Source organism: Helianthus annuus, chromosome 9, assembly GCF_002127325.2.
Source record: "Helianthus annuus cultivar XRQ/B chromosome 9, HanXRQr2.0-SUNRISE, whole genome shotgun sequence".
Classification (NCBI taxonomy): Eukaryota; Viridiplantae; Streptophyta; class Magnoliopsida; order Asterales; family Asteraceae; genus Helianthus; species Helianthus annuus.
Window position 1 is genome coordinate 35759585 of NC_035441.2, and position 13345 is coordinate 35772929.

A 13345-nucleotide genomic window follows, 5' to 3' on the forward strand; every position below is an offset into this window, starting at 1 on the left:
GAACACCGTTTTGAGGCAAGTTTTACATCAATGGACTCGTATCGTCGTTCTAATCAAAAGCCCTAAAAATTTGTTTGTAATTTGGAAAAAAGCTTAACTCCGTTAAGTTTTTTTAACGGGGACCATTGTAGGAAAAATATGTGAAAGGTAGGACTGGTGGGGGGAATATTCTGAGGTAGGATTATTAATGGCCAATAAGGTTTAGATGAGATTATTACAGTCTAATTTCCCAATAATTAAAGCACATATGTGTAGGTATTTAAGCTTCCATATGTATCCAAATCTATTAGTATCTATTAGACCATTACCAATGAAAAAAGCTAAATGCACTTATAAATTTGCCTAATCAGCTAATGACCATCACCAATTTGTCTTAAAGTTATCTCATTATGATATCTATTAACATATCTTGAGTTGAGATAAACAATCAACATGTGAATAAACACAGATTGCATTTTTATTAAATTATCCATATGTGAATATGTTTATGAATGTAACAATACTTATAAGTAGGTTAGAACTTGATAATAAAAACTATAAATCAGTATACATATATTCTACATTCCTTGGCAAAGGTTATCACCAACCAAACATTAGTGGGACATGTTTTCCAGTAGTGTGAGCTTATATGATTGAATGATTTATGATTTCCATACTTCCTATGAATTGAATTATTTTATTAACCCAAATTTGATATTATTTATTCCTATATACCAAATCAACTTTGTATAATGTAAAAAATATTTTGATGAAAAATGTTATATTTTAATTAACCAACAGGAATCTCTATGTGCAGGCCTGCATTAATATATATGTTTGACTCAGCAAATAGTAGCGATATATAAAAGATAACATGATCTACAAGGCTAATATCACACGACCCAAGCTTTAATTGTATTGTGGATATGACGATGATAAGAAGTCTAATAAGATTTGGTAAAAGACAGCTTCACACTATTGTCTCTACAGAAATCATCAAACCTTCTTTTCCGACCCCTTCTCACCTCAAAACTTACAATCTTTCGCCTGCTGACCGATTCGTTCCAAGTGCATTTATCCCTCTGATTACATTCTACCCGAAGATCGACACTTATCATAGCCCCCTTGATCAAATTATCTCCCTCAAGAACTCGTTATCTCAAACACTAACAAAATATTACCCCTTTGCTGGTAGGCATGCCAGAATCGCACCAACCTATGTGGATTGCAACGATCATGGAGCTGAGTTTGTGGAAGCATATGTTGACAGTACACTCTCACACTTCCTCCAAAACTCACAGCATGAAGATCTTGATCAATTCTTTCCATATGGTCGGGTATGGAGATACTCAAATCCTGGAGCTCATGATATTCAAACCGACACTGTGATACCACTAGTGGTTAAAGTCAATCATTTTGAATGTGGAGGAGTAGCAGTGGCAGTGTCATTATCCCACAAGATCGCAGATGCGTGTAGTATGATCCATTTTTTAAAAGATTGGGCTAAGCTTACACGCGTTTGTTCAAAAAATGAGAAATATGAAGACGTTCCAATTGAGCCGCCACACTTCATTTCTTTTGAAAACACAAACATTAAAGTACCCGAATTTTCTCTTGGGGTATCAAAAGATTGTGTTACAAGGAGTTTCATATTCCCCAACGCGAAGTTAAACGAGCTTAAACACAAAGTCACAACCATGACCGCGAGATCTGAACAACACATCACCAATCCAACTCGTGTTGAAGTTTTAACATGGTTAGTATATAAATGTGCAGTGGCTGCAGCTACCAAAAATAATTCAGGCTCTTTTAAGCCCTCAAGCATTGGCTTTACGACTAATATAAGAGAGAAACTAATGGAGCCATTGCCTGATAATTGCATAGGAAACTATCTCATGGGGCTGGTGTTTCAAACCAAGAACGAAATGGATCTGAAACCGGAGTTGTTAATTGGTGAACTGAGGAAGCAAAAGATGGGAATCAAGCGTCTGAAAAATGTTGAAGCTTTTCTTAGTCTTTTTTTGAATTTTAATTTAGGAGAGGGTGAAAGAAAAAATGAGAACGCTTACATTTGTTCGAGCATATGTGGGTATCCTGCATATGCGATCGATTTTGGATGGGGAGCTCCAATAAAAGCAACTATTCCTGGAAGGCTATGGAGTAATAGCTTTGTTATGATGGATGCCCCAAACAACGAGGGTGTTGAAGTACTCGTGTCGTTGGAAAAACAGGAGATGGATATTATTCAAAGGGACCCCGAGCTACTTGCCTTCTGCTAATTTCTCGTTTTGTTGCTAAAACGATCAAACATACCTCTTTCCTAGGTTTTTACTGGATGTACCCTCTATACCAATGAAATTAGTCATATCACTTGTTTACCTTAGGGTGTAAGGGGCACTCACCTAAGAGGTGAGTCCCCTCTTGATGTAGTGAGTAGTACGATAATGAAGATCAAACACGTTGATTCTGTGAATGCCCGTGTCGTTCTTCCCCAACCCCAAAATTCAACCCAAAGGGCTCGGAATTTGAAGTGAAAAACTGTTTTTCTCAAAATTCAATTCTGATCTTTCATTTCACTAGGGCAATACATAAATAGAGACAGAAATTCGAAACGGGCCTAAAAAAGACAACGGGCCAAACACAAGCCCAAAAACAAAATGCCCAAAATACTTGAAAAACATAAAAATGGAAAAAACTAATGGAAATAAGCGTTTTTCGGCACGGACGATGACCCAAACCGCCGTAGGCGTTTGCAGCAAGTTAGAGCTCGTTCTCCCGTTCGTTTTGACTGGTCACACGCCCCAAACGGACCTCCGTAGCCCAAGTTAGAGCCATTTCAGTGAAGCCCCTTTTGTGACGCGATCTTGGGCCTCCAAGTACCGGATGGCCCGCTCTTCTACGCTTGGGCCCGCATCACCTCTCTTACGCCCAACCAATCAACTAGTGTCATGTCAACTCCCCTCTTAAACTCCCCTAACACCCCATTTTGATGGCGGCACTCCCCTCTTAGGGGAGTTGGAGTTTTTTTTTCTTTTTTTTTTTTTTGTAAAATTATGCATATTTATAAATTAAAAAAATATTAATAAAAATAAAAATTAAATAAAAGACATTTCATTAAATTAAAAAAAAATACATTCAAACTAGAAAAATAAAAAATACATTCAAACTAGAAAAATATAAAAACAAACTACTCGTCGTCCGAATCAACTTCAAGGTGAGGCAGATCTAAACTTCCGAGATGCTCAACGAGATCGTGTTTTAGTCTCCAATGCGTGTCTTCGTCAATGAGCTCCGTATAAGCTGTATCATCGAAGACGGGTTCGACTGGAGGATCTTGAATATGTACCGGTGCTATCGCCCTTCCGTCGTCTTTTATAATCATGTTGTGTAAAATAAGGCACGTATACACGATGGACCTTATCTTTCTCACCGTTTTCGAACGCATTGGACGATTTAGTATTCCCCACTTCGCCTTCAACACACCAAACGCCCGTTCCACATCTTTTCTTGCGGCCTCGTGTTGCCTCTTGAACTTTTTTTCATTCGGGTCGTGAGGATATGGAAAAGACTTCACAAACACGGACCAGGTAGGGTAGATCCCATCAGTAAGATAATACCCGCATTTGTATAAGTGGTTGTTCACTTTTTTTCATTCGGGTCGTGGCTCGTTGGTCTACGTAGGAATTCACCGGCATACCTTTTACAGACCGTCTCGCAGAAATATTCAAGGCACTCACGAGAGGTCTCATGGCCTCCCTCACGATCTCGACGGACAACTTTTTTTTACTAGACGATGCCGTGTCTAGTAGCTCCGCTTGTTGGATGAGATTTTGGAAGAAAATTAAGCTACCAGCGCTTGACGATGCATCTCCATCGTCGGGAAAGTCGGGTAGGGTAGAAAGAAACGGAAACTTGGAATCCATTTTTGTGTTGTATTTGAAAGATTTGAGAGTTTGAGAGTGGTGGTGTGAGTTTGAGAGTGGTGGGTGTGGTAAAAAATTTGATTTAGGTTGGTTTAGATTTATATTGTTTAAAAAAGTTGATTTTTTTTATAAAATTGACCGTTGTTCAACGGTCCATTGTCGAACATTGTGCCAAACCAAGCAGTGACTCCACACCGATCCCCATCAGTGATTCGGGTCCCCGCTTTGATGGCGGCGGTGTTCCCGATCGGTGACTAGGGTCACCGAACACCTCCCCGAGTGGCGCCCCGTACAGCCTTATATCATAGGAGGTACTTTAATTGTGGTCAACCGAAACCTATAATCTTTATTTTTAACAACTTTTATGGTACAAAAGCAATAAAATTCCACTGGTTTGACTTGCAAGTAAAATGGCTATACGGATTTTGAAGTACATTAGATCGTCAAAAACCAAGGATATTGTTTTTTTCATCTATCAATTCTAATAAATCAAAACAAGCTTTGTGCACATGACAGCCTCTCTTATATCAATTATTGTCACCGGGCATCTCCTTAAGTCTCCTTTCATTCATTTAGGAGGGAAAACGCAAGATTCATTGTTTTGCTCCTTTGTTTTGTTCCGCTCATCTTCTCACTCTAAATTCAATCAATCCGGACTTTCCTTATTGTTAAAACCCTTTCCTTTCAATCTTAATTCCAAGCACAAACCCTAAATCTAAGCCGATTTAGGGTGTACGGGGCGCCACTCGGGGAGGTGTTCGGTGACCCTAGTCACCGATCGGGAACACTGCCGCCATCAAAGTGGGGACCCGAATCGGTGATGGGGATCGGTGTGGAGTCACCGCTTGGTTTGGCACAATGTTCGACAATGGACCGTTGAACAACGGTCAATTTTATAAAAAAAAAATCAACTTTTTTAAACAATATAAATCTAAACAAACCTAAATCAAATTTTTTTACCACACCCACCACTCTCAAACTCACACCACCACTCTCAAACTCTCATATCTTTCAAATACAACACAAAAATGGATTCTAAGTTTCCGTTTTTTTCTACCCTACCCGATTTTCCCGACGATGGAGATGCATCGTCAAGCGATGGTAGCTTAATTTTCTTCCAAAATCTCACCCAACAAGCGGAGCTACTAGACACGGCATCGTCTAGTAAAAAAAAAGTTGTCCGTCGAGATCGTGAGGGAGGCCATGAGACACTCATGGCCGATTATTTTGTTGAAAATCCAAAATTTAATGACGATACTTTTCGTCACAGATTTCGTATGTCCAAGTCTTTGTTCCTAAAAATTGTTAGTGACGTGGAAGCGTATGACGAGTGGTTTAAAGAAGGCTTAGACGGGAGAATGAAGAAAAGTTTCACGCCGTTGCAAAAGGTTACTTCGGCGATTAAACAACTTGCAACCGGTAACCCACCAGACGAGGGGGACGAGTATTTAAATATGTCTAAAAGGACCTCTCGTGAGTGCCTTGAATATTTCTGCGAGACGGTCTGTAAAAGGTATGCCGGTGAATTCCTACGTAGACCAATGTTGGGATTGAACCCTATCAGAGGAACAAATAATTAAAGCCAAAACTGGATCAGAACAGTGGATTCTGAATAAGCAGATGTTGATACACAAATCTCTTCCCTTGAAAGTGATTACAACTACTGATGACCTCCTATCTGCTGATCTTACCAAACTGCTGTCTCATAACTGCCGCTCAACTAAAGATCTGATGAAAGACTAAAGTCCTGCTGATTCAATCTACTGCCTTGAGTCAAGCACTGCTGATCCGGACAAGTGCTGCTGGGTTCACAGCAGTAGAAGGTTGCAGCAGCTGTTCTAAAGTCTGTTTTGTAATAGAATGTATAAGCAGTAGTTAACCCAAGCAGTGTCTGTATAGATCAGAGGTTAGAGTTTGTTAGGAGGTTAGATGTCACTTTCATGGTGACATCAGCAAAGATGCTCAGTAGTTTGCAAGTGCCTATAAATAGTTCAGTACTTTGTACTGTTCTATTAGCTCTTCACATCACTCGTCTTCTTTGCACGAACAAACTACTGAGCTCGGGCTGGGGGGGGGGGAAGTTTGCATTCATACATCTATCTTTGTAATCGTTGTTGAAATTAAATTCAATCATTCGGTTCATAGTGTAAAAGATGTTTGATTAAAGTATTACTCTCATTTGATTGTATGCAAAGTTTGTTTTCATTTTAATTCCGCTGCACAACTCATCCATTTTCATCTTAACTTCAAACACAAAATACAATCAAAAGGAAACACAGATCCAACAATTGGTATCAGAGCTTGGACAGTCAAATTTGATTTAACAATCATTTTGACGTAAATAGTTCAGCTCAAAACAGTTGATACTGATCGTTTGTTCGTCATTGAAAAACAGAGTAAGGATTAATCACCACTAAAGTTGATTTCTCAGTACGTGTAAAACAACAAGAATGACGTCACAATCTCAGGACGATAAAAACAACATTGGTTCTCTCTTTAAACCACCTATGCTAAAAAGAAATGAGTACAACATCTGGCAGAGTAGGATGGGTCACATCCTCGCTCAACAAAGCACAGGTTGTTGGAAGTCTGTTATCTTTGGTCCTCATGTTCCTACAGTGCCAAGCGCTGAAGATGCCTAAAAACAAGTTCCAAAACCTGTTGAAAATTATACTGAAACGGATTATCAAAAGTTTGAACTAGATGCTAAAGCATTTAGTATCATAGCATCAGCGCTGCCCAATGAAATATATGCTGGATTGTTACATTGTGACAATGCCAAAGAGTTGTGGGATGCACTTAAGGAACAATTTGGAGGTACCGAAGAGGTCATAGAAAACAATAGGGAAATCCTGAACCAACAGTATGAAACATTTTGTCATGTTAAAGGTGAATCACTGACGCAACAATTTGAGCGATTCAGTTGTCTCATCAGTGAACTGAGGCTTGTTAAAACCACTTTTACAAACTCAACTCAAAACAGCAGGTTCCTCAGGTCACTGCCAGACAAATGGGACACAATAGCGTTTGTCACCCGAAACTCACCTGAGTTCAAGGATCTGACCTTGACCCAACTCCATGGTCGACTCCTGACCTACGAAAGGGAGTTGAACCAGAAAAGGAAGTTACAAGAGTCAGGGAAAACCGTTGATGATTATTCATTCGGTAACACTGCTCTCTTCTGGGTCAAGAAGAATCTGGTGGTAGTGGTAAGGATCAGGGTTATGATCACTTCATTGACATAACTGCTGGTGCAAATTTTAACAACCCTGATCCTCACCCTACAGGTTATGCATTCACTGCAAATGAAAACCAGATGTCAGACAATTTAAGCTTTGAACTAAATGATTTACAGCATTTTGACCCCACTGATCTTGAAGAAATGGACATCTTGCATCAACTGGCCTTGCTAAGTGTTAGAACTAGCAAGTTTTATAAAAGAACAGGGCGAAAATTCCCAGGGTTGCATGGGAATCTAAGGGTTGGGTTGGATAAATCGAAAATCAAGTGCTATAAGTGTAACAGGTTAGGACATTTTGCTAGAGAGTGTAGGAGTCAAACAACTGGTCCCATAATTACTCACCCTAGTTCAAATCCTAGATCTCAAAATCAAAACACTGTGCACTATGCCCAATATGCCCCAGCAACACATGTGAACACTGCTCACTATGCTGTTGCTCCTGTGCCAGTGCATTATATCCAAACAGCTGCTCCACAGATTCAATATGTTCAAACCCCTGCTCCCCAGGCACAAGTGCAACCTGCACCACAAACCATTGCTCCAGTTGCAACACAACCAGATCAACAAAGTTTCTTTACTCAAGAGTTTGTTGACTGGAGCAGTATGCCTGAAGACCTTAGTGATGAAAACTTTGCACTCTATGCTTCTAATGTTTCTTCTCATGATGAATTTTGTTTGATGGCATTAGAGTCAATACAGGAGGGTGTTGAATCTGAAGAGAAACAGCTGGTCTCTGAAACAGTGGATGAGGTGATTGAAGCAGTGGTTACTGTTGTGGCTGATGAAGTACTGTTGGAAGAAAGTTCAGGTATCCTGATTGAACCACTGACAGATCTATGGTCTGAAGAAGATAAGAAAGAAGATAAGGCAGGTGAAGAAGAAGAGAGAGCTGGTGATGAAGAGAATACTCAGTGTGATTGTGCAATGATGGCTGCTGCCAAGGGAGCTTCTGCATGCTTTGATAGTCTTTGGTATGTAGATAGTGGAGGCTCCAGGCACATGACAGGATGTAAAGCCCTCCTCAAAGACTTTAAAATCCACGGTGGGGGTGATATATCCTTTGGAAATAATAGTAAAGGAAAGGTTTTGGGGTCTGGAACAGTGCAATCTGGCAATGTAAAATTTGAAAATGTCAATCTAATAGACAATCTAAAATTCAACCTTTTGAGTGTATCCCAAATGAGTGACAAAGGGTTTGGGTCATTCTTCACAAAAGATTGTTGTAGGATTGTTGGACCAGAAATGGTCAAAAAGATTGAAGCAATAATAAAAAATGGTCAAACTAAACTTGTTGCTCAAAGAAGTGGCAATGTTTATGTTGTTGACATGTCTAAAGAATGTCCCAGAGCTGATGCGTGTCTATTCTCAGCTGCCTCTAACAAAGAGACAGAACTTTGGCACAAAAGACTGGGGCACACAAATCTTAAGACAATCACAGAAATTTCAAAAAATGGTTTGGTGAGAGGCCTACCACAAAAATTGTTTTCATGTTCTGAACATTGCATTTCCTGTTTAAAAGGAAAACAGCATAAAAGTTCCCACAAGTCCATTGAAGAGTCCAAAACAACCCAGTGTTTGCAAATGCTACATATGGATTTGTTTGGCCCAGTTCAAGTCATGAGCCTTAAAAAGAAAAGATATTGTTTGGTTATAGTTGATGACTTTTCTAGGTTTACATGGACTTTCTTTTTGCACTCTAAAGATGAAACTGCAGGCATTTTGCAAGACTTTGTGACACAGGTTGAAAAGCAATTTGACCTTCCAGTGAAAAGCTTTAGGAGTGACAATGGCACAGAATTTAAAAATAGGGAGTTGGATGCTTTCTGTGTGAAGAAAGGGATTGTAAGGCAGTACAGCATCCCTAGAACCCCAGAGCAAAATGGGGTTGTTGAAAGAAAGAACAGAACTTTGATTGAGGCTGCCAGAACCATGCTTGCAGATTCAGGTTTGCCATTAACTTTCTGGGCAGAGGCAGTAAACACTGCTTGCTATGTCCAGAACAGAGTTTTAATAAACCCCAGGCACAAAAAGACTGCCTATGAAATTCTGTATAAAATCAAACCACTGATCTCATACTTCAAAGTGTTTGGCTGCCCATGCTTTATTTTGAACTTAAAAGATTCCATTTCAAAATTTGCAGCCAAAATTGATTGTGGTTATTTTCTGGGATACTCAACCACTGCCAAGGCCTACAAAGTGTTCAATGCACGAACCAAGGTAGTGGAGGAGACTTTGGATGTAAAGTTCAATGAATTTTCATCAATGAAAATCCCAGCAAATCCTGCTGAACTGTTTGATCTTGAAAAATTCACTTTTGAAAATACTGTTGTCAAGACTAACAGTGCAGGTCCATCAGAGGATACAACACCAGACTATGGGTATGAAGTCATCATCCCTCAAAGGTCTGCCACAAAGGGAAAAGCATCAGTTGTTCAAAACATCTGTCAAAGCTCAACCACTGCTACATCAACAGTTGTTCACCAAAGTAGCCCATTCACCACTGCTTCCACATCCTCAAACACTGCTGACAAAAGTCCTCAAACAGTGGATAAAAGTCAGCAGTGGTCCACTCCATTACCACCCATTCCACCACCTTTTGAAGCCACTGCTGAGTCATCAAAGTCATCAGCAGTGGTTAGCTCAGATGATACACATTTGCAGCCTTCACCAACAAATGCCATCATACCATACCAAGGAGATTTAATCTTCTTAAGATCTCATCCACCTGATCAAATCATTGGCAACATCAATGAAGGGGTGCTCACAAGAAGCCAAACCCAAAACATTTGGCTTTTTGCTGGTTTTCTATCACTTCATCAGCCAGTCAAGTACCAAGAGGCACTAAAAGACAACAGCTGGGTAGAAGCCATACAAGAGGAGCTCCAACAGTTTAAAAGACAACAAGTATGGGAGCTTGTACCACTGCCAAAAGAGGTTAGTCCCATTGGCACAAAGTGGGTCTTTAAGAACAAAACAGATGAAAGGGGCATTGTTGTCAAGAACAAAGCCAGGCTTGTGGTTCAAGGTTACAGACAGGAAGAGGGGATTGATTATGATGAAACATTCGCCCCTGTTGCAAGATTGGAAGCTATCAGACTGTTCCTGGCCTTTGCTGTCAATCACAACATGAAGGTGTTTCAGATGGATATCAAAAGTGCTTTCCTCTATGGTACATTGCAAGAAGAGGTATATGTATGTCAACCTCCAGGCTTTGAGGATCCATTTTATCCTGATCATGTTTACAGGCTAAACAAAGCCTTGTATGGCCTGAAACAAGCACCTAGAGCCTGGTATGAAACTCTTTCCAACTTTCTACTCTCAAATGGTTTCAAAAGAGGAACCATTGATAAAACACTGTTTCTTAAATGGAGAGGGAAAGATTTGATGATTGTCCAAATTTATGTGGATGACATTATTTTTGGAAGCACATATACCAAAATGTGTGAAGAGTTTAGAGAACTCATGACATCTGAGTTTGAAATGAGTGCAATGGGTGAGCTGCAATGCTTTCTTGGTCTCCAAGTACAACAATTGCAAAATGGAACTTTCATTCATCAAAGCAAATATGCTAAAGAACTTTTACCCAAATTTGATATGAATGATTGTAAACCATGCAACACACCCATGGCCACAAATAAGTTGGTCATGTCTGATGAAAAGGATAAGCTGATTGACCAAACACTCTATAGAAGCATGATTGGGTCTTTATTGTACCTAACTGCATCTAGACTAGACATCATGTTTGCAACATGTGTCTGTGCAAGAAATCAATCAGCTCCCAGAAAATCAAATCTCATTGTTGTAAAAAGGATTCGCAGATACATAAAAGGTGCTCCCACACTTGGTATCTGGTATCCAGCTAATGGGAATATCAAGCTTTCAGGTTTTTCAGACAGTGACTTTGCTGGATGTCACACCACAAGGAAGTCCACTTCAGGAGGGTGCCAGTTTCTAGGTGATTGCTTAGTCTCTTGGCAAAGCAAAAAGCAAGCAGCAGTTTCAACATCCACTGCTGAGGCTGAATACATTGCTGCTGCAAGCTGTACAACCCAACTCCTGTGGCTTCAAAATCAGTTATTGGATTTTGGTATCACTGCCTTAAAGACACCACTCATGTTGGACAGTCAGGCAGCAGAAAATATCATCAAAAATCCAGTTTCCCATTCTACCACAAAGCACATCGACATGAGACATCACTTTGTGAGGGATTGCTATGAAAAAAGGTTTGATTTCTCTGCATCATGTCCCAACTAAAGACCAGCTGGTAGATGTGCTCACAAAAGCACTTGATACAGCCACTTTCGAAAGCTTGGTCTCTAGGATTGGGATGCTAAACATGGAATAACAAGCAACATCTTGTTTTTCTATGAATAAAAGCAACAAAATGTTTTCAGAAAATCAAAAATCCATCCTTAAAAATAGCTTAAAAATGAAAATTTCATTAAAATCCTTAAAAGTCTGCCATAATCACTGATTGTTCAAAAGTCTGCTCTACTTCAAAAAGTCTGCCCACTGCTGAAAGGCAACCTCTGGTTTCTCATTCCTTGATAACCACTGTTGTTCAAAAGCAGTGTCTTATCCACTGATAGTGAAAATCATCCACTGCCTCCTTTCCACTGCTTTCATCAGTTGCTTTCACCAAAAGTACTGTCCTTCATTTTCACCAGTGGTTGTCACGTGGGCAGTACATAGCAGTCAGACCTTTTGTAACGGCTGCCACGTCAGCATTCATTCGCTTTCCTATAACATCCCCACTCACCATCAAAACAGGGTTTTACTGTCGAATTGAATTCTTAAAAATTCTCTTCTCAAAGCAGTTTTTCTTCTCATTTCTCACAAATTTCTTCGATCGTTTCGTTTCAAAAATGACAAAATCGAAGCTTTCTGCAAAACCCTCATCAAAATCATCGAAAACAGTCTCTCAAAAGGCAACTACCACTGAAATTCCATTCAAAAAATCTCACAATCTCCTGGGTCTTCTCACAAAACCAGGAACCACAGATGTTTTCGATTCCATTATCACCATCATGGCAAAATCAAAGTACAAAACTTTGCTCACCGCCGACGCACCCATCTACTTGGCGACCCAAAGAGAATTTTGGAAAAATGCAACCCTTGAAAAACAAGGAGACCTTGCAACTGAAATCCACTCTTCCATAAAGGGTAAAGCTGTCCACATTACACCACAATCCATCTCCGAAGTCTTTCAACTCGATGACCAGGCAGGTAAAACTTCCTTCACTAAAAACGAGTTGCACACTGATTTCATTGAAAGAGGGTATGAAGCCACAATAATGAAGAAACTAACCTTAGAAAAATGTTATTTTCCTCTTGCCCCAAGATTTCTATTTCATACCCTCCTCCTATGTGTGTCAAACAAAACCACTTCTTTTAATGAGATCCCTATAAAGATTCAAAATCTGGGATATGCAATTCTTCAAGAAGAAAATTATAATTATTCTCGAGAAATCTTTAAAGATTTGGTAAATAATGTTGAAAGCAAATCATTCTTACTATTTCCAAGGTTTTTAAGTTATTATTTTCAAAAGAAATTCAGTAAGGATGATTTAGCTTTAATAAACCAAGGTGAAATAACTGCAATAAACTGCCTAACGTCTGAAACTTTTTCACGAATGTTAGCACCTTGCAAAACACAAGCAGGGGTACCTGAGCAGAATTTAGCAGCAACCACTGCTCCTCAGGTATCTGCTGCTGAGCCTACTGCTCTAGGTGATCAAAGCAGCAGACCAACTGTTTTGAAACCCACACCTACAAAACCCAAAAAGCCTTACAAAAAGAAAAATCAAAAACCCCCCAAACCAATCAAAATGGCAACTCTAGAGGATGAGATACCAGAGTTAATGACTGTGACAACACAAGAGTCACAAGAAACCACTGCTGCTACTTCCTCACAGCAGATGGTACAAATATCTCAACCCATAACCATAACTCCTCCTGCTTCTTCACAAAAAGAACAGGTTGTACACAAAGGGCCACCACATCATGATGCTCTGGATACACTTGTTTCCATCATCCACAGCTCAATGCCCGGAGCAAATCCGCTTCCTACACCTACCATCACATCCTCAATTCCATCAAAAACACAATTACTGTTGGATACAATTGATTTGAACTAGGCATTACTCAGTCCTTCTCAATCACCTGTCAATGAGAATTTACCTCCACAAATGACTGAGCCTGC

General features: G+C 39.8%; 1 protein-coding gene across 1 annotated transcript; it reads left to right on the forward strand.

Annotated features, from left to right (window-relative positions):
- The first annotated feature begins 905 nt into the window (after positions 1 to 905).
- LOC110875501 (acylsugar acyltransferase 3) lies at positions 906 to 2258 on the forward strand. Its single transcript, XM_022123697.1, has one exon. It carries the CDS (start codon positions 906 to 908, stop codon positions 2256 to 2258), a length of 1353 nt encoding a protein of 450 aa, XP_021979389.1.
- The last annotated feature ends 11087 nt before the right edge of the window (positions 2259 to 13345 follow it).

Coding starts and splice junctions, on each gene's coding strand:
- LOC110875501 (XM_022123697.1), top strand. CDS start 906: ATGACGATGATAAGAAGTCTAATAAGATTTGGTAAAAGACAGCTTCAC.